This window comes from Macrobrachium rosenbergii, chromosome 4 (genome assembly GCF_040412425.1).
Source record: "Macrobrachium rosenbergii isolate ZJJX-2024 chromosome 4, ASM4041242v1, whole genome shotgun sequence".
Classification (NCBI taxonomy): Eukaryota; Metazoa; Arthropoda; class Malacostraca; order Decapoda; family Palaemonidae; genus Macrobrachium; species Macrobrachium rosenbergii.
The window spans coordinates 39,849,808-39,874,392 of NC_089744.1; the positions used below are offsets into that span (position 1 = coordinate 39,849,808).

The 24,585-nt window shown below is 34.4% G+C and overlaps 1 protein-coding gene across 13 annotated transcripts in view; it reads left to right on the forward strand.

Moving 5' to 3' along the window:
- alpha-Spec (alpha spectrin) overlaps positions 1-24,585 on the forward strand; it is a 56,599-nt gene that overhangs the window by 24,103 nt on the left and 7,911 nt on the right. For 4 of the 13 annotated variants that reach the window (XM_067094536.1, XM_067094539.1, XM_067094544.1 and 1 more), the window contains exons 10-18: positions 3,984-4,025; positions 12,239-12,387; positions 12,801-14,575; positions 15,844-16,022; positions 16,128-16,243; positions 18,160-18,355; positions 18,752-18,864; positions 20,523-20,564; positions 22,880-23,044. In XM_067094536.1, the coding sequence (XP_066950637.1) occupies positions 3,984-4,025; positions 12,239-12,387; positions 12,801-14,575; positions 15,844-16,022; positions 16,128-16,243; positions 18,160-18,355; positions 18,752-18,864; positions 20,523-20,564; positions 22,880-23,044 (2,777 nt within the window). The remainder of the gene's footprint in view (positions 1-3,983; positions 4,026-12,238; positions 12,388-12,800; positions 14,576-15,843; positions 16,023-16,127; positions 16,244-18,159; positions 18,356-18,751; positions 18,865-20,522; positions 20,565-22,879; positions 23,045-24,585) is intronic. The other 9 variants (XM_067094564.1, XM_067094571.1, XM_067094584.1 and 6 more) reach the window with 3 other exon arrangements.

Genomic DNA, 24,585 nt, shown 5'->3' on the forward strand with positions numbered 1-24,585 from the left:
CACGGTTAATCAAGTTTTAACTTTATGGAGTTTACTGGTCATTTTGTGTAACCTGTGGGGAGCCAGGATGAAAACCATGCTTTTATTAATCTGTAAAAAATTTTTTTGGATATTTCTAGTAAACTTAATTGGTTTTAAAGTTTTTATTTCAGGATTAAGGAATTCAAGTGACAGTCTCCTTTTTTGCTGTTTTTGGGACTTTGCAAACATTCGCATTGTGGTTCTACATGTTTTTAAGTGAAGGCATAGCATACATGTACTGGAATGTTTTTTACTCAGCAATAGCAGATCTCAGGCATTTTGTCTCAAGAATTAGTTTTTCATATCTCTATATACCATTTTTCTCTTAGAGATGAAAGTGGGCACAGTAGAACCTTTTAATGGTAAAGGCCTGGCTTCAGAGGAAGTTTCAAGGTCTAGTTTTTGCTACGCATTTACAGCCACTGAGCTCTTTACAATACGTAAAATTATTGAATTACAGTAGTACAGCTGGATCTTGATCAATAGCATATCCTTTATTTTATTTTTTCTTTTGGAAGAGTTTTGCTAAAACTACTGTATGTCCTTTAATTATAGAGGAAGGGAGGATCTGTCACCTGATCTACTGATTCACATAGTGATTTTTCCTAACCCGCTGAGAACTGGATAAATTATGTCAGTGGTTTGGTGGGTAAAGAAATATTTGGTGAATAACTGGAAACAGCAATGAGAATGTTGAAGGCTGGAGAGAAAATAATTATAGATGCAGATAAGAATGGTAGATTTGAAGAGTATAAATAAATGTGAGGTTTATGGGGGCCATCAGTATAGGGTGGGGAGTGAAGGTGGAGTGTATGTATTGGAAATGGCACAGTTTTGAATTAAGTGTATGAACACCTGGTTTGTGAAGGCAGATTGTCATTTAGTAATGTGTGAGAGTGGTAGAATCAAGAGCCAAGGAGAAATACAGAAGCAGTGTTGTAAATTACAAGGCGAATCTTGATGAGGCATTTGTGAAACAAGTTAGGTTGCTAGTGATGGATATCAAGATAGGAAGTAGAAAACACAAGAAGAGGTTGAGGAGATTATGGATCAAAATATTGGATCTTAAAGGAGAACAGTGTGACCAATGTAAGAGGTATGTAAGAAGATGACATCAATTAGGAATAAGTTTAAGAGAGGAGGAAGGTGCTTGAGTAGAAGCTATTTGGAATGATATGGACAACATACATGAAAGTTGCAGATGAAGCAAGTGGCCATGAAATTTCCACAGGAGGAGAAAAGTGGTGATGAAAAAAAGAGGTACAATGTTCAGTTAAGCAGAAATCTAGGACTTCAAGAATTGGAAGGTGAGATACACACACAAGGGGTTGAGGAATTATATAGAGAAGAAGAAAGAGAAACTAAGATATTGGGCATAGCTATTTAAGAGATACAGAGAAATTAAGTAGAAATTAGAACCAGAGAAAAGAGAAAAAAGATATTTACATAATATCAAATTCAAGAAAAAAAGCAAATTCAAGAAAAAAGCAAAGGCAAGAACTGGGTCAGTCAGGTGTGTCAAAGATACAGAATGAAATAACTTTCATCAGGATGACGACGTAAAACGAAGATGGTCAGATTATTTATAAAATTTGTTAAACAGAAGGTGAAAGCGGAGATTTAGCAGAGGTAGGAAGGTGGAGTGGCTTGTGATGGAGATAAAATCTGTATAGGTAAGGGAAGGCTATCAATGAAATGAAGAATGGCCAAGCACCAGGTCCATCAGAGGTGTTAATTGAAGTGTTGAAGGTGCTAGTTTTAGAGGGGAAAGAATGGGCACCTGAAGTTGTAATAGCAATATGGAGGATGAAGTAATGCCAAATAGCAGGGAAGGAAGTCTGATAGGAAATGCGTTTAAACAGAAGGGAGATGTTATGAAGTGTGGTAATTATTGAGTAATTGTGCTAACAGGATGTAGGTTTTAAAAAACTAATTTAAGAGAGAAGGCACATGATAGAATACTAAGGGAGGTAGTATTTTTGTATTGAAAAAAGAGGAAAGTGCCAGAGAGGTTGGTTTGATTGGTTGAAATGATGTATAATTGAACAAGGACAGCAGTAATAACAGCATGTAGCAAAACAAAAATGCTTGAAGTTAGAGTTGGTATATGTCAAAGATTGGCACTTAGCTCATATGTGCTTGTACTGGTTATGGATGTATGTAGTGAAGAGATTAGGAATGAAAATCGGAGGGAGTTATTTTATGGAGCTGATCTGGTAATTATGGGAGAAACTTGAGAAGAGTTGCTAAGAAGGGTAAGAGAATGGAAGGAATCTCTCGAATTGGTGGTATGAAGGTAAATGAGAGTAAAACTTAAGGTTACGTTGACCAGCAAGCAGGGAGGCGATAGGATATTTATACAAGATAGAAGAGGCCTAGATTTGAAACTGGCAGAGAATTTCAAGTACGTAGGATCTACTTTAAGCCAGGAGGGAGGTGTGAATCTGAGAATGAAAGATGGTAGGGTAGTGTGTAACAAAAGAATGCCAAATAAACCAAAAATAAAATACTGTTATACTGTAAGACCAGTGGTGATGTATGGTTCAGAAACATAGGCATTAAGAAGGAAAGAGGAGCAGAAGTTGGAGCAATCAGGAATGAGGATGCTGGGGTAAAATTTGGGGATTTTGTTGTTTGAGAGGCTAGAAAATTAAGAAAATAGAAGTGTTGGAGTGGGTATAGATTACTGATGTGACATGAGTGTTGAGACTGGGATGGTTTGGATATGTGGTAAGGATGAGTTAGGAGGAAGGAGTGAATGGGCTTGGGTGGACCCATTGGGATAGAAGGTTGAGAAGAAGGCAAGTCTTCTAAGATTAGAAGACTTGTTAAAGTGAAGGAGGATTTGGAGAAAGGTTTAGGAGGAAGATGCTCTTGATAGAAAATAGTTGGAGAAGATGCATCAGGGCAACTGACCTCATAGCTTAGCGATGGTGATGGGGATGAAGAAGGAAATCTGATTAAACTACTCAATAATTTTAGTAATAATCTTCTTGGCACTGTATTCTGATAGCAAATGACATTAGGTGCCCTACTTAGTTATGTGCATTTACCTTCATTGGAAGTCCTCTCAAATGTTGAAAATGGATGGTCCTCATGGTTTTATGTTCTTGTCTTTTGAAAGATAATAGATTATTACACATTAAACAAGTACAATTAAATCCTCTTAGTAATTTTTTTCATAGATTTGAACATTTCAGTAAGTGTATGACACTGTCTTGCACTCAAAACTAAAAGTGCCTGTGCTGCGAATCTTTTCTCATCCCACATGTATAACTATTTTTTGCCCAGGATTCTGAATATTTTATAGTAGTTATTCAGTATCTAGTTAAATTAAATTTCTTAGTAAAGATACTATGCGTTTACAGTTGAAAGATTTGCCGTTTATCCTATGTGAAGTTAAACAAGCTAATAATATGCACTATTTAACATGAGCATTAGGACTACAAAAATGGTATTAGAGAGTAAAAAGCATTTTAATTCAGTTTTAACATTGTTAGGAGTCTCCTTGTTTGTTAATAACTCGATAGGAATCTTGAGTTCATACTGAGAAAATGCTGCTCATTCCGATGGACTTATCTTTGAAATGACATCCTTAATTGTTTTCTGTATTTTTTCCTCCTCGTTCCCCCTCCCTTTTTGCCATTGTTTTTCCCATACCAGCTTGATACATGCCATTCAGAATATGTTACCCAGCCATGTAATGTTCCACTTACAGCTTGTGTTATTTCTGATTGTTTCGTTTGCAAGGAATGTTCCTAAAAGCTTTCTCTTCCTCCACATCTTGAATATCCATTTGGCAGATCCAGACTCGGAAAAAAAAATTATGTACCATTTTGGCATGGCAATTAAGCTGGCTGTCTTTGCTAAGGTACGAACTTCGGTTCGAGTAGCAGTTTTCAGTATGCCTTTTAAGAAGTAGCGACAGTACTGGCGATAACGAGTCACCCTTCCTTTTCTAGAGCTTCCGAGCCGAGTTTGACTCTCGCTATGGTGTTCCTCAGGTACTGAGTTGTGTTGTAGGTTGTCTGTAGCACACACTACTGACTTTGCTGTGTTCTTGTGTTACTTTGGGGCCATATCCAGAGGTCTCAAATTCCATTAGTAGATGCTCGATGCTAATGGGCCCGGCCTTTGGGTGACCTCATTATGTAGATTATCCCTCTGAAGAGTATTTCCTGACTGTTTGGTGCTAGCTACCATTATTCCAAAAATTTTGGCTGGTGTTATTGTGCAGTTTACTAAGTTCCTGTTATGGGCATATGCATTGCAGAAATATGTACTTGTCTAAAACTTGACCTTCTTTTGGGGAGGTGGTTGACATTTATTATAGCTTAACTTAGCAAGCAGGAAATGCTTTTCCTTTTTCGTGTTCAGTCACTAACAACAGCATGGATATTGAATTTCTTCAGGTCAAATGACTGTATTTGCACAAGGGGAGCAATTATCACTGTGGTTTTAATTTGAAGATAGATATTATGTAAAATCCTAATGACTGACTGCAGGGAATGAGTGCTAATGTACTCTTACTCAATTTTCAGGTTTTGAAGTGACAACAAAAATGTTTCTTTGGTTACTCCCTGTTTACTCTTTCCTTTCATCTCTGTGTTTGGTGTGTTGATAGTGTTGTATTACTAACCAGGAACAACATTTGTCATTTTCAAGGTTTTCTTCGCATGTTAATTAATATTGATGTCTGTGATGGAAGAGAGATGTCAGAAAAATCATACAATTTTTTCCAAAGTAATTTGATACTGTAGACCAAACAGAAATGTTGAGAATTTTGGTGTGATCATTACGAATGCTACCAGAACAAGCGAAGTGAAAGATGCTATCTGTTTTAATCCTTTGTTGTTTCACATATTTTATATTTTTTATTTACTTTACTTCGGTGTTTAACGACTTCTAAGGTAGGGGAGGTTGGGTATGTGTAGCCATCTGCTTTCCAATACTTTCTGTCATTTCATAGAGTGGTTGTGTTCATGTTTTTAGGTAATATTTTGTGTTCTTTGATAATGGAAAATTTTGAATTTATGTACCAAACATGAAAATGGTTTTGAGATGTGTTATTTTCTATATTACTTTGAAAATGGCAAACTTTATAACTTTTTTATGTAGCCAAGTTATTTTTAATCAAATACACAGTCATCTTGAGGGCACTTGAAAGAATGTCAAATTTTGCAAAAACTTTTAAGGAATTTAACTTTGAGGTATGGACTTTAATTTTGTTGTACAGTATAGAGACTAATTGTCTTTTGTTGAGAACTGTAATTTTTTAAAGAAATATGTCAGGTGTAGATTTGCATTAATATTTTGCTTTAATCAGAAATGGCAAAAGAATTTTAGTTATGGTACGGATTAATGGGGGGAAAGGTTGTCCGTTAAAGCCGATTATCCGTTGAAGTGAAGCATTTTTTTTTTTTATGCCGTAAGTGATGTTTATTGGTAGGCTAACCACGGCCTAGGTGCAATAACCACCAACAAACATGAAAAGATTCACATTAGGAAATAAACTGATAATAAAGTAAGAAAACCATTTTCACCTTATACAGTATATTATTGGTATACCTTCATAAAAAAAATAGCCTATTCAAGGAATAGTTCCATATCAGTGAAATCAACTTTTAACTGTGAGTGGCCAGCGAACAAAACAAAAATTGAGTTATACAGTTGCATTCACAGCAACCTTTATCATTCAGTAACCTGTCAGAAATTTTAATGGTAGTGTAATTACGGTAGTAATAACATTTAGGATAACATAATATTAATTTTTAATTGAAAATTCATTATCATTTTGGTGGTAAATAACTTTTCTGAACGATGCAGTTATACGAATGATAATTATCGCACATTATTATATTGTGGTTTGTGATTGGCGATGAAGCGTAAACATAATAAAACCATTTTACCTTATATATTATTGGCATATCTTCATAATAAATACCTATTCGAGGAATAATTCCATATCAATGAAATCAGCTTTTATCTATGCAAGGCCAGCTGACAAAATGTAATAATTGAATTATGGTAGTGTGTACAGCAATGTTATCTTTCAGTATACTTTCGAAATTTTACTGGTAGTGCAATTACGGTAATAACAATGTTTAGGATAATATAATATTCATTTTTCACCAAAAATTCATTATAATTTTCGTGGTAAATAACACTTTAGAACAATTCAGTCATACGAGTGATAATTATTGTACATTATCGTATTGTTGTGATTGGTGATGAAACGTATACGTAATAAAACCATTTTTACCTTATATATTATTGACATATCTTCATAATAAATAGCCTATTCGAGGAATAATTCCATATAAATGAATTCAACTCTTATCTATGCAAGGCCAGCCAGCTGACAAAATGAAAACATCGAATTATTGTAGCTCTCACAGCAACATTGTCTTTCGGTACCCTTTCGAAATTTCAATGGTAGTGTAATTACAGTAGTAATAATGTTTAGGATAATATAATATTAATTTTTGACAAAAAATTCTTTATTATTTTGGTGGTAAATAATAGTTTAGAACAATTCAGTCGTACCACGAGAATTACCGTACATTGTCGTATTGTTAGGGGTTTGTGGTGGCAGTGAAACGTAAACAAAATGTTTTCCCTTTTAGGCTATGTGGTTAGGAAAAACATAATATAGAATCGGCTTTATTTCATTTATTTTGAATTTCTAAGGATACAGTAAGGAGAACAGCATTTGTAATATCATCGTTACGTAACCAATTTTTTATATGATACCAGTTGTTGCAAAAGCTAGCCTATACACAGATGGTTTTGTAATTTAACAGTTGGTTTAGGCTATACTACCCTTGGGCAGATTTTGTATGTTAAATCCGATGTCCGTTGGTTCCGGGTCCGTTAAAACGAGGTTTTAATGTATACTGAAGCATGTCGATTGTTTTGGGGAATAGTTGCAGGGTTAAGAAAAGCACAAAATCTATAGTTATCATGTGAAAATAATGAATAATATGTAGGGTGTAAATTTATTAGGATTTAAGATTATCTAGGATTACTTGATGTTATTTCAAAGTCACTGACAAAATACTGGTAAACTTGCTTAGGACTTCTTACCCTTTGAAGGAAGCATATCTTCAGTGCTGTATTTTTATGGAGATACTGCTGATCATTACACATTTAGCTTTGAATATGTAGTAAGGAATTTACTTAAATTTTGAGTACATTTACCAGTAGAACATATCTATCATGAACTTAATGTCAGTATAGCAAGCTGAAGGGCTACTGGAGAATTCAAAATAAAAATCCAGTTCCTAAGCAGTTCTTTTTAGTATCCACAAAAGAAAAAAGAGCTAAATAATAGTGTGAGGTGTCTTGCATTTTTTTATAGCTTTATGAGAGTTCATTGTATAATGGACACAAAAGAGCAGCTGTAAGCTGTCTCTTATTAAGGAAAAGGGACTTAAAGGGTGGGCCCGTTAGGAAGATGGATGATCCCTCATGAATTGCACTCTATACTTCACTTTTCCATTTTACATGTAAACATGAATAGAACACTATCAGAGGGATTGACACGTATTTCTGTTAAAAAGTAGTAGGAAACCATGTATTAGAAAGCAGTATGGCTGGACTCCAGTCTCAAGATTACCACCATTATCATTAAGAAAAATGCTTCAGGATGGTCTGGTACAGTAGTGCCCTGACACCTGTGGTGACATGAACATTACTGCGGTGTTTTGAAAAAATAATGACTGATTAAGGATTTAAAGATAAAATGGAATTGGTACATACAAAATGTGAAATTAATATTTTCCGTGTAACGAATCTGACAGTGAAATTCCATGTGCATTATTCTTAAATGGGTAAAATTTTCATAACTTGAGCCATGTTAAACAGATTCAAACATCCCTCTTTCCTATAATTCAGAATGTATAAAATTGTTTTTCAAATTGTGTAATTTGTGAAGGGGATGGGTAATTGAGTAAAGTCATATAAAGATTATATACTCTGGTGGTCAGTATTGTTCAACACTGAGATGCATTATGAAGCACCATTTTGATTACTTAGGATCATTTTGTTAAATATTGTATATTTTAAATAAACCTGTGCACCAGGCACCTGGCACATCAGTTTTATTTTTTGTCACTGCTGCTTCTCATAACTTCTCGCTTCACTGCCACTTCATCATTAACATCACATCATTATGGCACCATTGTAGTGCACGTCCAGGCATCATTTCATAAAACTTGAGGGTACTGTTCAAAGTTTTTGATTCTAATATAATTTTTAGCCCAATTTTTGTTGCATATTTCATGCTTTGGTAATAGTTTTATATATCATTGGCCAAAGAAGAGGAATAGGGATATCAGTAGGAACTGGTATAGTTGAAGTAGCAATAAATCTGCAGTTTTTTCAGCAACTAGGGTACACACACAGTATTGTGATTTGTTTATGTAGGAAAATAGTACCCATAAGAATTACAGTTTTGGTGGCATATAAAACACTTTTCAAAGAAAAAAAAGGTGAAGGAAATTTTCATTGTGCTTTATAAGCTAAAGGTCAAGTTTACAAGTATCTCTTGTAGACTTGAAAGATATAACAACCATGTAACGAACTGTACTGTATTACCTTGTAACATAAAAAGAAAAAATCAAAATACACATGATAATCAGAATGAAGTATGTAATGTCTTGGAGTGTAAAAATTTGATTGCGGTTTTATTGCCTGTCTAGTCATATTTTTTCCACTTACTAATCCATTTGATTACATTCCGTTAATTTCCACCTTCTGCCTCTGCTCATCTAACAACGTTGAGCATTTGTAATCTGCTTTATTTTGCCAACAATCATTTTGTGTAGAGTAATTGTAAATTTAGATAGCTTTAGTTTTTTATGCCATATCACATGAACAATATTGCAGTAAAGTATGTCTAATAGGCACGAAATCTGAGTATTAATGATACAGCATAGGAGGAAGATATTTTTTGGCTAGTTTGACAGACAGATGTTTGTAATATTGCGTAAGTTAAGGTAACCAGGATGTTTTTATGCTGTAATGATAAGCTTTTCTTATACTGTATCCCATTAAGAACAATTTTTCGTATGATATACCTTTAATGGGCATGAATTTATAGTATCAGAAAAGAATGCTAGTACAGAGAGAGAGAGAGACAAGAGTTGGTAAGCTAGGCTTATTGTAGTCTCATAGTTAGGCAAAACTCATTAGGACAATTCAGAAAAGTACACTGCATGTTTATGAGGGTCAGACTCCCAGTATGCATAGAAATACAAGTTTTACAGTTGTCCTTTGTAGTAATATTTGATTATCAATAGGTAAAGGGCTTCAGTATGAACTAAGGTGGTCTGTGAAGATCTGAGAAAAGAGGTGTTTTTATTTTTTTCCAAAATACTGTATGCTCTCCAAAACTGAAGTGCATATTCTGTATCAGGGTTTCTTATATGCTGGAAAATATGATAAATAGATTACTTTGAAGTTTTGATTTAATGGTAACATTATTATGACAACAGGTTGAACAGGAACCAATTGCATAATTTCTTGATCACTTTTAGGAAGACTTCCAACATGGCAAGATTATACTAAATTTAATTTTTGAAATGCCTTTCCAGTTAAGCCTGTTTGTGCTTATTCCCAAGTCTATTTTTTTTATATGAAAAAGTAAAATCAGTAAGAGTAGGGTCAGACTAAATGAATGGGGGAAATAATAATACATTGTATTTCAGAAATGGTTTACAGTATTGCATTAAGGTCGATGGTGCTCATATTAGATGTGTTATTCATATGAGTACAAGAAATAGTTTTTATTTGGGAAAGTCTTGAAACTTAATGTTTGTTAGCAAATACAATAATTGGCTCCTGGGTTTTGAGTGTTGGTTTTCTCTTGGTGTTGAAGAATTCTGTAGTTTTGATAAACAAATTTAGTATTTTGTTTATGTTTACCTCCTTACTGGCTTGTGCTATCTAATTGTGATTAACAACAGCACAATATATCTGTTTTAGATGGTTTAGTAATGATTCCATTTTCTTCTTTGTGAAAACAATACAGGCACAAATGTATAATTTTTTATGTAAGAACATTTTCTCTTGAATGATGAATACTGAATTAATTTATATTTGTGGCATATCTTTTAATGGTATTTAGTACTGCTTGAAATCTTGAAGAATCAAGGAAATTTGTGGCTATAAAATATACAAATATTAATATGGTGTACATTCACATTCATTTGATAGTGTAGCCTATATATTCTTTATTATATTTTAAAGTTGCTGTTATGTTGTTAGTTCACTGTAGGATTTTACTCACTAGAATTCATATCTCTTTCACATCTTCATTGCTTAGGGGACATTGGATTTTCTGTTTGTCATTGTGCCCTATCTATGTTTAATGTTAATGGAAACAAACATTAGGAAAATTTCCCCTTTATTTTAAATGTAGGTCAAGATGTTTTGTTGCATAGATAGATGTTTTATTATGGGATTTGGTCAGTCTGTTGTTTGCTTGAAGAGTGTCTTGGTGGGATGTGAATGGAGTCCACTTATTTCTGTTGCCTGTTAGTTAATGTTACCTTTTGAGATATGGTTCAGATCAAAGCATAAACTCACAAGGGTTGACATAGCTTGGAGCCAGTTATATTAATGTATTTCGGGACTTTTTTTTTATAGTTCATAATACATCATATGCACTGATGGAGTGAAATGCTTTCTTGGTTTCTTATAGGTAGTTAAAATACTATATGGGTCTTAGATACACAGTACTGTATTTGAATTATGAAAGAGAGAGGGTGTTGGCACAGTTGAGTATTATTTAGAATATTAGGGTTTTTAGATTACTGCTCTTGCAATTCTTCGAATTTGTTTGTGTAATGCCTTTACACCAAGCAGGGATTCATGTATGCTGAACAATTGGTTCTAGTAAAGCAGCTAATGCAACCAAAGAAATATTTTGTAGTAGCTAGTAGACTGACTGATCTCAAGTTATTGTAACCAGGCCACTAGTTTTTACTTCTCAGCATTTCAAACATAAGGTGATTCTAAATTTGTCATTTAAAGAAAGTATTGAGTTTATTTTTTCATATTCCAAGAAAGTGTATGTAAAAATATAAAATCTACATTAAAGTTATTGCTGTAAGCTACTACATAGAAAAGTGGTCTTCATCATTTTTTTTGTAGGAACATTTCTTCCATTTAGGGTGAATGTTTCAACAATTATCACTCTGAGAATGTGTCATTTAAGATCAGTGATGCGTGATGCAACTAAAATTTGAAAGTGTATACTCTTTTTTGTGACTACCTCTAAGGTGGTCTCACTATAAACCTGTATGTCACATAAGGCATCCATGGATAGTTGATGGGCAGTTCATGCAGGAGTCGTAATAATTTATGTACTTAGTTTAAAAGATATTTTAAGATGAATTGCAGCATGAATTGGGCATATACAAGTCATGTAGGTTATTATTTAATTTTTTTTAAGTACTTGCCACTATTGAAACTAGAATTTTTAAAATGTATATGTAAGGAATTCATGAATTACAATTTCTAAGGTTCTCATCTAGTTTTGAATCTTTAATATTCTCCCTTCTGTTTGGAATTCATGTAAAGACAAATTTGATTATTAGCTGGAATTCAACTTCCTAAGTTGAAAGTAATGCGATGGTTCTTCTTTGTTGGAGTCCTAGGCATATTCTCCATACTGACTCTAATTGTAGATACAGTCTTCAGGTTAATGGGGCATAGGCCAACATTATTAGATTTGGTCATACAACTATTTGTAGGAAGCTTTAATGCACACTTTTTAGAGTATCATTCCATATACTCAACATAAATGTGGAATCCTAGCACCATTTGTCTTAATGCTACCATATTCATCAGTTAGTCATCTCTCAGCTGCACACTGTAAGATTTGCACTCTTTCATATATTTAGTTCTTTAAAGGAAGACATCTTTAGTACAAGAATAACTGAATTGATATGTAATCATAGTTAAGAATGTTGTGATTGGTTAATAAATAACATTTGAGTACCCTCTTATTGCAATTTTGTAATTAATCATTTTCTTTTTGACATTGTAATGTTTTGATATCCCAGAAAGTTAATAGTGTGTGTGTGTGCGTGTTTTAAGTAACAGTGGTTTTAGTATGTCAGTGGAACTTGCTTCCCATGGTACGGAGTGCTGTTTTTCATTTTTGTGAAGTCATGTTAAAGATAAGAATTTTAATTGTGCCGTTTGGCAGGAACATCGCACAGAGATTGATGCCCGAGCTGGGACATTCCAAGCATTTGAACTTTTTGGTCATCAGCTGCTTCAGTCTGGTCACTTTGCATCTGCTGAAGTTCAAGAGAAGTTAGATGCCATGAATGAAGCACGTCAAGAACTTGAGAGGTAAGAGAAAATTTATAAAGAATAGTTTTCTTATGTTGAAAGAATTTTAGGCTTAAAACTGTTATGGTGATACAGGCAGTCCCCAGTTATCGGTGGGAGTTTCATTCCGGCGGCGTGACGATGCGCGAAAATCGCCAATAATTGAAAATCAGCGATTTTCGGTGCTTGTCGGCGCCAGTAAACCCCGAAGGTTGCCGATATTCGATTATTGGTGCCTCTGTTAGGTATGTATCAGCACCAATACACGATTATCAGCGCCGGTAAGTGGAAACTGGCGCATATTAGCACCGAAAATCGCCAATTTTCGTCGCTAGACAAGCCCTGAAAAACCGGATTGCCGATAAGCGGGGACTGCTTGTACTGTAAAATTTCTTTGGAATGTTTTCACTGTCACTTTCCTGTTTCTTTCATAGGGCATGGATTGCTCGACGCATGAAACTTGATCAGTGCCTGGAATTACAGTTATTCTACCGTGACTGTGAACAGGCAGAAAACTGGATGTCATCACGTGAAGCGTTCTTATCTTCAGATGAAGCTGATGCCAAGGCTGATAATGTAGAAGCACTCATTAAGAAGCATGAAGATTTTGATAAGGCAATTAATGCCCAAGAAGAGAAAATTGCTGCACTTAATCTGTTTGCTGATCAGTTGGTAGCAGCTGAGCATTATGCTAGCAAAGATATTGGAGACAAACGAGGGCAGGTGCTTGACCGTTGGCAGCATCTTAAGGAGGCCCTTATTGAGAAACGTTCAAAATTGGGAGAGTCCCAGACATTGCAACAGTTCTCTCGTGATGCAGATGAAATTGAAAACTGGATTGCTGAAAAGCTGCAGGTGGCAACTGAGGAAAGCTTTAAGGATCCAGCTAACATACAGTCAAAACATCAGAAACACCAGGCATTTGAAGCTGAACTAGCAGCCAATGCTGATCGTATACAGGCTGTGCTGGCTATGGGCCAGAATCTTATAGATAAGCACCAGTGTGCTGGATCTGAAGAAGCTGTTCAGCAAAGACTGGAATCCATCTCAGAGCAGTGGGACTTCCTTACTCAGAAGTCAGCTGAAAAGTCTCTTAAACTCAAAGAAGCCAATAAGCAGAGAACTTTCATTGCTGCTGTTAAGGATTTGGACTTCTGGTTAGGTGAAGTAGAATCCCTTCTGACCAATGAAGATGTAGGGAAGGACTTGGCCAGTGTTCAAAACCTAATGAAAAAGCACCAGTTGGTGGAGGCTGATATTCAGGCCCATGAAGATCGTATCAATGATATGAATGGCCAGGCTGATTCACTGGTGGAAAGTGGCCAGTTTGATACTGCTAATATCCAAGAAAAGCGCCAGAGCATTAATGAAAGATACGAACGCATCAAGAACTTGGCAGCTCATCGGCAGTCACGTTTGAATGAGGCACTTACCCTTCATCAATTCTTCCGTGACATTGCTGATGAAGAATCTTGGATCAAGGAAAAGAAGCTCTTGGTTGCTTCAGAAGATTATGGTCGTGATTTGACTGGTGTCCAGAATCTGCGGAAGAAGCACAAACGTTTGGAAGCAGAGCTTGCATCACATGAGCCTGCAATTCAAGCTGTTCAGGAAGCTGGTGAGAAGTTAATGGGTGTATCCAATGTAGGTGTTGCTGAGATTGAGTCCCGCTTAAAACAACTTTCAGAGACCTGGTCTCAGCTGAAGTCTATGGCTGATCAGAGAGGCCAAAAGCTTGAACAGTCCCTTATTTACCAACAGTTCTTGGCTAAAGTGGAGGAGGAAGAGGCCTGGATTAGTGAAAAGACCCAACTATTGTCTGTCCCAGATTATGGTGATAATATGGCTGCTGCACAGGGTCTCCTGAAGAAGCATGATGCTTTTGAAACTGATTTTGCTGTTCATCGAGACCGATGTAACGATGTAAGTGATGCAGGTTCTAAACTGATTGCTGATGGCAATCATCATGGAGAGAGCATTAAGCAGAGGTGCCAGCAGCTGAAGGATAAGCTGGAAGCCCTGAATGGAATTGCTGCTCGCAGGAAGCGCAAGTTGGCTGACAATTTGGCTTACTTGCAGTTTATTTGGAAGGCAGATGTTGTCGAGTCCTGGATTGCTGATAAGGAGTCGCATGTTAAGTCAGAAGAATTTGGCAGGGATCTTTCAACTGTCCAAACTCTCCTTACTAAGCAAGAAACATTTGATGCTGGTGAGTTGTTAAATTCAGGCAGTTGTCATTATATGATTCATTTAGGCTTGTTCATAATAGATTATTAGGTGATCAATCAGATAATGACACATTACATATTATAGCATAGGAATTATTTGAATTCATTTGTAGCCAAGTAAAGATAACATAATAATCAGGAAGAGTGCCCTCACCTACTATAGAGACTGACTTGCAATAAATGTACATACAATAACACAAAAGAAAACAAAGTTACTTAAAGAAAAGAAAGTATGAAATGGAAAAGAATATGGACAGAAATGGAAGAAATGGTAACATAATCAGTAAGTTCTCCTCAACCCCAGAGCATACTTATCATTGGCAATATGTAAATGTACCAACATGTGCAAATAATTTAAAAAACATGAAAAGAAAGATGAAGTGAACAAAAATTAATGCACACACACTTAAGCACACAAGCAGATTGGCAATAAATAATTGAACCTCCACGAATGCTTGAAGTAATTGTTTAAATCATTGTTATTATCATCATAAGTAGTATTTTGGAAAAATTACATATAGACAAACGTGGGACTAGGTCATACATATAGTATCTTAAAAGTTGTGATAAGTTTATGTATCTGGACATTTGCTTCCCAAAGTTTACTTACATTGAAGTTTCATGCAAGATTTTCATGACACAGCATACAAATTTAATTTTTATGCATGGGCATCCACAGCAAGTTTTCCAGGGAGCCCCCACACATCAAAGAAGCTAATGATGATGGTGATGATGATGATGTCATCATTGTTGTTATCATCACATATGACTTAGTGACCAACCATCATTATTTCTCGGTCAAAAGTTGACGCTTACTGTAGGCTTCTTGTTAAATTTGTTATGATAATGTCTTTATAACTGGATGGTACATAGAAGTAGTGTATCTTCATGAGTGCACAAAAACTACATGAGTGTATGGTAAATTTTGAGAATTTAAAGGAAAAATTAAGCCCAGATTGTGTAAGTGGTCAGAGGGTATTTGGTGGTGACTTCTGGTAATGGAAATTTGTTGTTTTAGGCAGTCAAATCACAAATTGGTTGATTGTATGTTGATGGTTGTCTGTAGCTCATTTCTATAGTTAACATTTTTGTGTTATTGAGTACTTTGTAAATTTTTTTAATTTATAGCATGTTGTTTTTCGCATCATCCTGTATATGTTTTGTAAAATTTATGACTGTATGAATACTACTGTAATTATTCTCGACATTGGGCATTAGAAAAAGATTAATGTTCTTTGTATTTGAACAGGTTTGGCAGCCTTTGAAAATGAGGGCATTCAGAATATTACTGCTCTTAAAGACCAGTTAGTATCAGGTAATCATGAGCAGTCAGAGTCCATCATCAAGCGCCATGGAGATGTGATTGCTCGATGGAAGAAACTTCTTAATGACTCTTTGGAGCGCAAGAATAGACTGTTGGTTATGCAGGTATGGTATGACAGTGATGCTTATTTTCTGTTGAATATTTTATGGACTTAATGTATCATGACCCTGGTTCATGTTAAATCTTTACTTTTATAATTTATGTTACAGGATCAGTTCCGCCAAATTGAAGAGCTCTATTTGTCATTTGCCAAGAAGGCTTCTGCTTTCAACTCTTGGTTTGAAAATGCTGAGGAGGATCTTACAGACCCTGTTCGTTGTAATAGGTAAGGAGAATGGTAATACAGTACTTTCTACAAAAATTTTTTTTTTTGTATTTTGGTAAGATTTTGATTATCATTTCAGATTGGTAGATTCCAATTTTTTTTTTTTATTAAGTATAGAAGCTTCAGCATATTGTTTGTTAAGAGAAGGGTGGTAAGGATTGTTGGGCTAATGAAATGCAATACAGTACTGTAGTATGGTTTCAGATGTGTTTTGCAGTTCGTGGTTTGAAGTAAGCATTAAACATTGATAAGTAATGGCACAGGGAATGTTTATTGCTTTAGTAGCCTTTTCTCTGATCATTTAGACATTTACTAGTGATGTGTGATGTGTTTCTTATATAATAGCTTTCATAGTATTTTGTAATACAGAGCAATTAATGTAATTGCTTTTGACAATGAAGGTGAAAGGAGTTATGCCTTCATGTGTATGTTTGTTGTTCTGTCTATTCACAAGATATCCCCAAAAAATTAGAGATGGATTTCAGACACATCCTCTGAAGTACTAGACTTTCAGCCAAGGTAGAGCTTATTAGGTTTTATTATTGATCTAAGTTTGGAGTTAAAATTTTTATTTTTTTAACACTGATACAGGTCACACGAATAGACAGAGTTTGTTTGAGGCTGTGGTGAAAGATACAGTTGGGAAAATGAGATTAGGAGGGAGAAGCACTACCAAAATTCTACCAAGGCCAAGGATTAGTTTCTGAACACATGGTTTAAGGCCTGAGAGATTATAATATACAAAATTGGAGAAGTTCAAACACTGATTTTATCATGAAAAATATGTATGGTATCAAAGAAAAACATTGACCTGTTATATTAGGTGAGACATGATTAAAACAACATTTACTTCTGTGAGCTTGTTTTGATAGTGAGGTGTGGAAAGATTATGAGGAATAGAAGGAAAATGGAAGAATCAAGTAAAAAAAAGTGTCGAGAAAAATTGTAAGCAAATATTGTATGAGAGAGTAGTCTGTTGAAACTTCTTGAAATAGGTATACAGGTGGCACCAGAAGCCTTCATTATGACATCAGAAAGGGATATAGAGAAAGTGAGACGTGTCGATTAAATCCATGTATACGAAGGGTATTTGAAGAGAAGAAGAAAGCCTTTAAATTTTGACAGAGGACAGGCAAGGAAGAGGATGGAGCTACTTAGTATACAGGATGAAGAGGGAGGCTAAAAGGCAAGCAAGCACAAAGAAGAGTCGAGAGAGGAATTTTATTAGAATTTCAGCACACTGGCTCAGCCCTGTAGGGGGTTAGCACCTCACATGGTGCACTGTAGGCATTGATAAAGGGTGCTTGCGACATCCCTTTGGGCCCAAGCTGCATCCACTTTTACAGCTTTTACTTTAATGTTGTTAAGCCTGTGCCCTTGTTATATGAGAAATGTTTTGAGAAGTTCAGAGTTATGAATGTCAGTGGGTAAACTGTTTAAACTTGGAAGTGAGCTAAATGTTATGAAATGTTTGTGGGAGTTTGTATGTGAAAGCACTGAATTGCCACTAATTTCTTGTGTTGTTTTTGTATGGGAAAGCACTGAATTGCCACTAATTCCTTCTGTTGTTTTTAACTGGACTCCAGCTAGTGCCAGAGAATTTATCATAACGTTAAGACTGAAGGTTTGTTAGTTATGAAAAATACAAATTGATTTAAAATTTGTCATTTTTTAGCTGCTGAAGAGATATTTTCTTTACCAGTTATCAAAACACAGTATTCTTTACTAGTTATTAAAATGTAGTATGATGGGCAAAAATGTACTTTTATTCCAAAATCTTGAGAGAAAATTACAAACAAAGAGTTTCTACAGAGAATTGGGACATTTCTCATGTGTTTTAGCAGATTGTATAGTTTATTCTGCTTTGTAGATTTATTTATTTTATGAATATTTTACTATCTAATTATTTATTGCAGTATTGAAGAAATCAGAGCCTTGCGGGAGGCTCATGCCCAGTTCCAGGCATCTCTTTCATCTGCACAAGCTGACTTTGAGGCTTTGGCTGCCCTTGATCAACAAATTAAAAGCTACAATGTGGGCCCGAACCCATATACCTGGTTCACAATGGAGGCATTGGAAGATACTTGGCGTAATCTGCAGAAGATCATAAAGGTTTGAGCATAGTGTCTGTTTAGTGCAGTGTAAAGCTGACATTAGCATATTGAACTATTTTTTCTTGCACAATTGAAATTTAGCAGTCATAGATGTCACTGATTCATTCTTATTGTTTAAAGTATGTCCTTTATTTTTTCAGCCTATTTTTTAATATAGATTATTAATATATACTGTAAACTATTAATTATGCAAATTAGATATTGAACTTTTTAATCAAGATTATTAATGTACATGTATATACTGTATTGGTTATGCAAATTAGATGCTGAAATTTAAGTTACTAACTCCTTGTTTTTTGAATGAAAAATATGTAATGTCTATCTATGCATGTTAGTGGTTTTATCTCTTCCTAGTAAATAAGTTCTTCACTTGCTTTTTGTCACACTTTTTCAGGAAAGAGACCAAGAATTGGCAAAAGAAGCACAAAGGCAAGAGGAAAATGATAAGTTAAGGAAAGAGTTCGCCAAGTATGCTAATGCTTTCCATCAACTCCTCACAGACACCAGGTATGGTAAAACCTGTTTTCTTGGTTGCTTCACCTGAGATTTTTTTGTTTAACTTTGTAAGCTTATGTTGCTTTGTTCTAGCTATTGCAGTTGGATAGAACTTATAACGAGGGTGTATTTTTTTATTTTGGGGGATTGTATTCTTGTTTTATGATATTTGCAAATTTAGTTACCTAGTCAAGAGTGAAGTGAGTTTTTATCAAGAAAGTTTTTAATCTTGTTGAAGAAGTTTTAATGATTACAAGAGCGTTTCTCTTCAAGAAAAGATTTCTCTTGTTTTGAATTGATGATGCATTGTAATTGTATATTTAAATGATAGATATATTTGTAGAGCTTTGTAATTGTAATTTTATATTTAAATGATTGATATGTTTGTAGAGCACTTTTGGGCTGACTAAAATTATTTAGCAAAAAATATTAAGTACCATGTAAAGAAATGTGGTTAAAGAGAACCTTACATGTTAGACATTAATAAGTACAGAATTAGAATTTTTTCTTGAGTAAATGTTGCTTTGTAAATTTGAAAGACAATAATTCTTACGTAATCTTCAAGAATTTTCTATATTTGATATATGGAAACGGTGTTTCAGATGGTGGGAAAGCTGTGGTGGTAACAAAGCTTTGATTAACCAAATTACAGTACTTGTGGTTGTTTGAGGTTATTTCGAATTAGGTATCAGGTTGATAATGGGGAGAAACTATTATAAAATAATGCATTATGCATGTGTGCACTATTTTTTCTTCATGGAATTGGAACTTGAATTTCAATGTTGCAATGATTGTTTTACCTTGGTATATTTTAAGTTAAACCTTTTAAGGAATGTACTGTCATTCCATTTATAGTGTATAATCATTAATACACAATTAAATTTTAAACATGTAAGCTGCATATTATGCATATATGCTCAGTTTACGAGTGCATTATGAGTGTACGTTTGGAGTCTTTTATGGCTTTATTATACTTTACATCTTCCTCCTTACATATAATAGTAAGTGTTGTTTGCCGTAAAAATTGACATCTCTGCTTGGAGTTGAAAGATGCAGAAACCCCTTTTCAGTGTAAATTTAGAATAAATTTATTTGTTCATGTTAAGATTTGAGCTCACTACTGCTCCCTAGACTCCAATAGTTTTGTAAAATCTGTGGTCTGATATCATACAATACCTGGAATTTAGAACAAAAACCAGGGCTAGAAAAACTTGAATCAAAGGATTTTTGTATTTATATTCTTCAGTGAGTTCTAAAGGAATATAAATTTAGTTTGTGTACACATTTACAAGTATATGCTTTATTTATATATATATTTTTTTGAAGCATTGTGAAAGTGCTGTGCGATTTACAATCTTGAAGAAAGATTGTATGTTCTTTGGGGGCTTTTTGTTCATTAATGTAGAACCATGATTCATGACTTGAATGATTTCAAGTAGTTTTGTGGTAAGTGGGGAAGTGTTAATTGTGTTACTGGTTATTATACCTCAAACTTGGGAGTAAATGAAAAGCTAAACAACAGTATCTAATGTTTAAATTGGGGACTAAGTGTAATTTCATTGCTGATAGCATCATCTTGAAAGGTTCCATTTTTAGATCCCAGCATTGATGACAATGGGAGTAGTGTTGTGTGGAGGGGGCTGTCGCTGATCTTTCTTCCTTTTGTACAGGTTCCATCTGCTGGGTTTCTCCCTTATCGGCTATGATGAGAGGTCAATATAATGCTCTCTTGCATGGGCTTGGCCATGGCTTTTTATACTTAACTATTCTTTACATATCTTTTTTTGGTATTTTTACCTAACTTCCTCTCTGACCAGATGAATGAAAATAACAGCACCCCATCCTTAAGAGCCAATTAGACTTGTTGGCATGGTAGAACTAATGGCGAAACTATATATACTACTTGAAATGCCATTTTTTGTTTAAACTCTACTATAGAGGATTTAGCAGTGTGTGTAAAGTGCCATTTTGATAATTTGTTAAAGGTTTCTTCAGTGGTTCATGTGAAGTTTTTCTTAAAAATACATACATATATCAAAGGGAAAAGGTAAAAATATCAACTAAAGTATAATGGAAGTGAACTTTACCAGGCTTTGTAGTTACTAACACATTATAATTTGCTAACTTCAGCTGTTCATTATTTTTTTATGGATGTGAATAGTATTGGATATGGGAAGAGCACTTATTTATAAGGCTTAAATATTTCTGAATTGTGCTTAAATTATTGCTCTGTTATTAAAACTGTCACTCACTGTAGGGATGTTTCAAAAGTATCGATGGAATATCTTGCAATAATGTGTTTTATGAATTCAGTAGAGACAGATATTTCAGTAGAGACAGATATGTTTATGGTGTTTATTAAGAAAAAGCAGTAAATTTTATGAGTAGAAGTATATTTTAATTTTTTGTGTATTTCGCAAAGATTAAAAATCAGTAAAGTGATTGTTTTTGCAGAATCTCTGTAATATAGTCAAGGTGCCAGAATTAATTGGTAGCTCTTTTTTGTTTTTTTGATGGCACATCTCTTTACCAGTTATCCACCACTGCTGATTATTAATTTAATAACCTCTGAAGCCTAGTTTTTACTACACATTGATCAGTGTACACAAGTTAATAACACCAACTAGCTCTACTACATATTAACATGCACATTGCTAAGTAAGCATCCTGTGAAATGATGGTGAAGTTGCATGCTGAGGAACTTTTTCAACTAATTTTTTTATTTTGCCTTCAGTAATGCATACATCTGAGGTATATTTCAATGCACAAGAAATGAAATTAATTTATTCCAGCTTTGGCCTTAAGGCTTGTGCAAATGTTGTTGTTAGAGAACAGAATGCTGTCCCCCTCCCTTTAGTGTCAGATACAATGTTTACAACTGTTATTTTATGTTGTATGTTTCATTATAAGGTGCTGACAGAAAATCTGGAGAATGTTACTTTTGAGAGTGAGGTCTGTGTTCCCAAGTCATCCAAATTTAAGGCTCAAATTTTATTGATCAGTATTTCAGCTCATAAGAAGATCACTTTTCTGGGAATACAGTGCAGTATTGATGCCATTGACCTAGGCATGCTGTTGTAACAATTATGTAAGCCTGCATATCTGATGATAATAGCTGTTCCATTGCAGATACTAAGACTAATAAGATTAATGATGCTACTTCATCCATCCTCTCCCAGTTTTTTTCCTTGTACCATGTGAGATTTCAGACAGCATATTTTTCTTTAATTAGTAAATTCATGATGGTACAGTTAAATGTTTTATAATGGCTTATTTATTGTAATTTGTGGGAAGTTGAGACTGAATTTGTCGACAAATAGTTGATTGAAAAGTTGGTGGTGGTCACATTGTGAGGTTTTCATCTGAATAGCCTTGTAGCACCTTGTCTTCAGCATTGTAAGTCTACAATTTCAAGTATTTTTGTCCCAGTCCAGTAGCAATGTGTCATACAGATAAAAGGCAATTTTCTTGGTTAACTTTTTATGATCTTTTGTTAAAATATTGTTCAAAAGAAATTGGAATCAAAACGTTACAACATTACATTCATATTCTGAATGGTGAAGTGTTTGACTTGGGAGTTAGTCAGTTTCATAATCTCATCCTCCATGCAAATAATTTTCAAAAAGAAATATTAGCATTTTGTGGTCCCAGGATTTTAAGAAGCAGCTGTCATCCCTTAAAAGCAAATTTCTTTGGCCTCTATACTGGGAAAAAATCATTGCAAAGTGTTATAAACATACTACTTTTTACATAGTTTGGTTTTTTAGCATTGACTTTCTAAAAGATACATTCATTAGCTTCACAGCTGTGACCAACCATGTTTGTAAGAGTCACCTTGATGGAAATATTGTAATGTCAAAATTTTCATAATAAATAAGGTTGAGCATTGCTAGTGTTGGGCCATGATTAGAGAAGTGCTAGATATATTTTTAATTACTAGTTTTTTGACTCATGCTTGTTTGTATGATCAAAATGTTTACTGGTTTATATTATTTTTGTGATTAATATTGTTTTTGGACTGATTCAGGTCATCAATGATGGAAGGATCTGGAACATTAGAACAGCAGCTTGAGGCAACACGTCAAAAGGCAGCTGAGGTACGAGCACGTCGTGTGGACCTTAAAAAGATTGAAGACCTTGGACAGATACTGGAAGAACACCTTATTCTTGATAATAGATATACTGAGCACAGGTAATCATCTATTTTGTACAGTACATTAATGACTCAAATTCTTTCCACTTCCAAAGGTATGTATTTAGCTGATTATAATTACATTATTTTTTTACAATATTGAGTTTAGTAAAGTGAGAGATACATATGTTTGGTCTTAAGATATGTCGATAGTTTTTAGTGTTGAATGTATGATTTTGTTTCCCAAGAATTTCAGGTTTTTTATTTTTGTGTAGAAATTTACGTGTTGGTAGTGAGGGCAAGGTGGAAAAAGTATGTTGTCAAAAGAATAAAAACATGATCACTTAGAGAAGGTGACAACAACAAGTAAAAAAAGTAAAAGATGGAAACCTGTGGAAGAGGTCTGTCATTGGGGAAAGATACAGAGAGAGTTGGACAGAGCAGATATTATGGTGGCAAAATAAAGGGGTAGGTCGGGATTAGACTTAAGTGGGGTTTGGTTGTAAGATTCCATGTTTAAGTCAGAAATCTCATTTATTCAAAATCATGTAAAATGGCATAACACACTTTATAGGGTATTTGTATAATGCACAAAACATGCACACACACCATCCTATATACAGTACAGTCTGCTTTTATTGCTAAAGCAATTTAAATACAATGTAATATGTTGCTTGTATACCTGTTTTGTTTAAGAAGTGTGTAATAGCAAGGAAGTCTGTACACTTTCATTATTGACAATTATCATAACTTTAACTAAATGCTGTATACAGTCAATGTCAGCAGCAACAACTTAACATTTTCACATTTTATGTTATACATGATAATAGACTGCTTTCATTCAGTGACATGAAGGAAAAATTGTAAAATTAGAATTACCTGTACTTTACAGAATAGTAATTTATAAATATAGAAAGATAAATTTATTCTCTTTTTTTGTAAACTAAGAAGCAAACTTTGAGATACAGTAATAAAAACATACTGAAATGTAAAATAATCAAAATATTTAAAATGACAAATAGATATATTAATAAAAAACTTTTTTCTCACGAGCTACACCAAGGCTGGACGTACACACTGACGAAGGACAGGCATCTTTCACCATTTCAAAAAAATTGTCAGAAGATTTTGCTTTTAAATACTCACATGAGTGATACAATTTGGTGGGCAGAGTTAGGCAAATTCAATGTTTTATGTGTATCCTGTGTTTAAAGAGATGCCTTTAAATGAATGAACATGTAAAATTGATAGAGGATAAATTTGGAAAGGAATTATTTAAGATTTTATAATATGAATGCACACAAAGAATACAGTAAAGAATGTTATCTGAGACAAGCTCGACCAATGGCACATCTCACCCTTTATTTGTTCATGTGCGGAACAAACCTGGGTCTTAACATTAGGATAAAATCTTCTAGCGCCAGCTGGAAACCGGTGGGCGTTAGTATTGTGTCAACTTCACATGCTGACAGTGCAGCTGCATCAGTGTGCAATAGACAGTTCAGTAGTACTGTCAGCCAGGTACATTCTGAGCAAAAAGAGTGTAGTGGCTGGCAAACTAAGTCATCTGTACTAGGTACAGAGTGGTCTCTACATCAGGA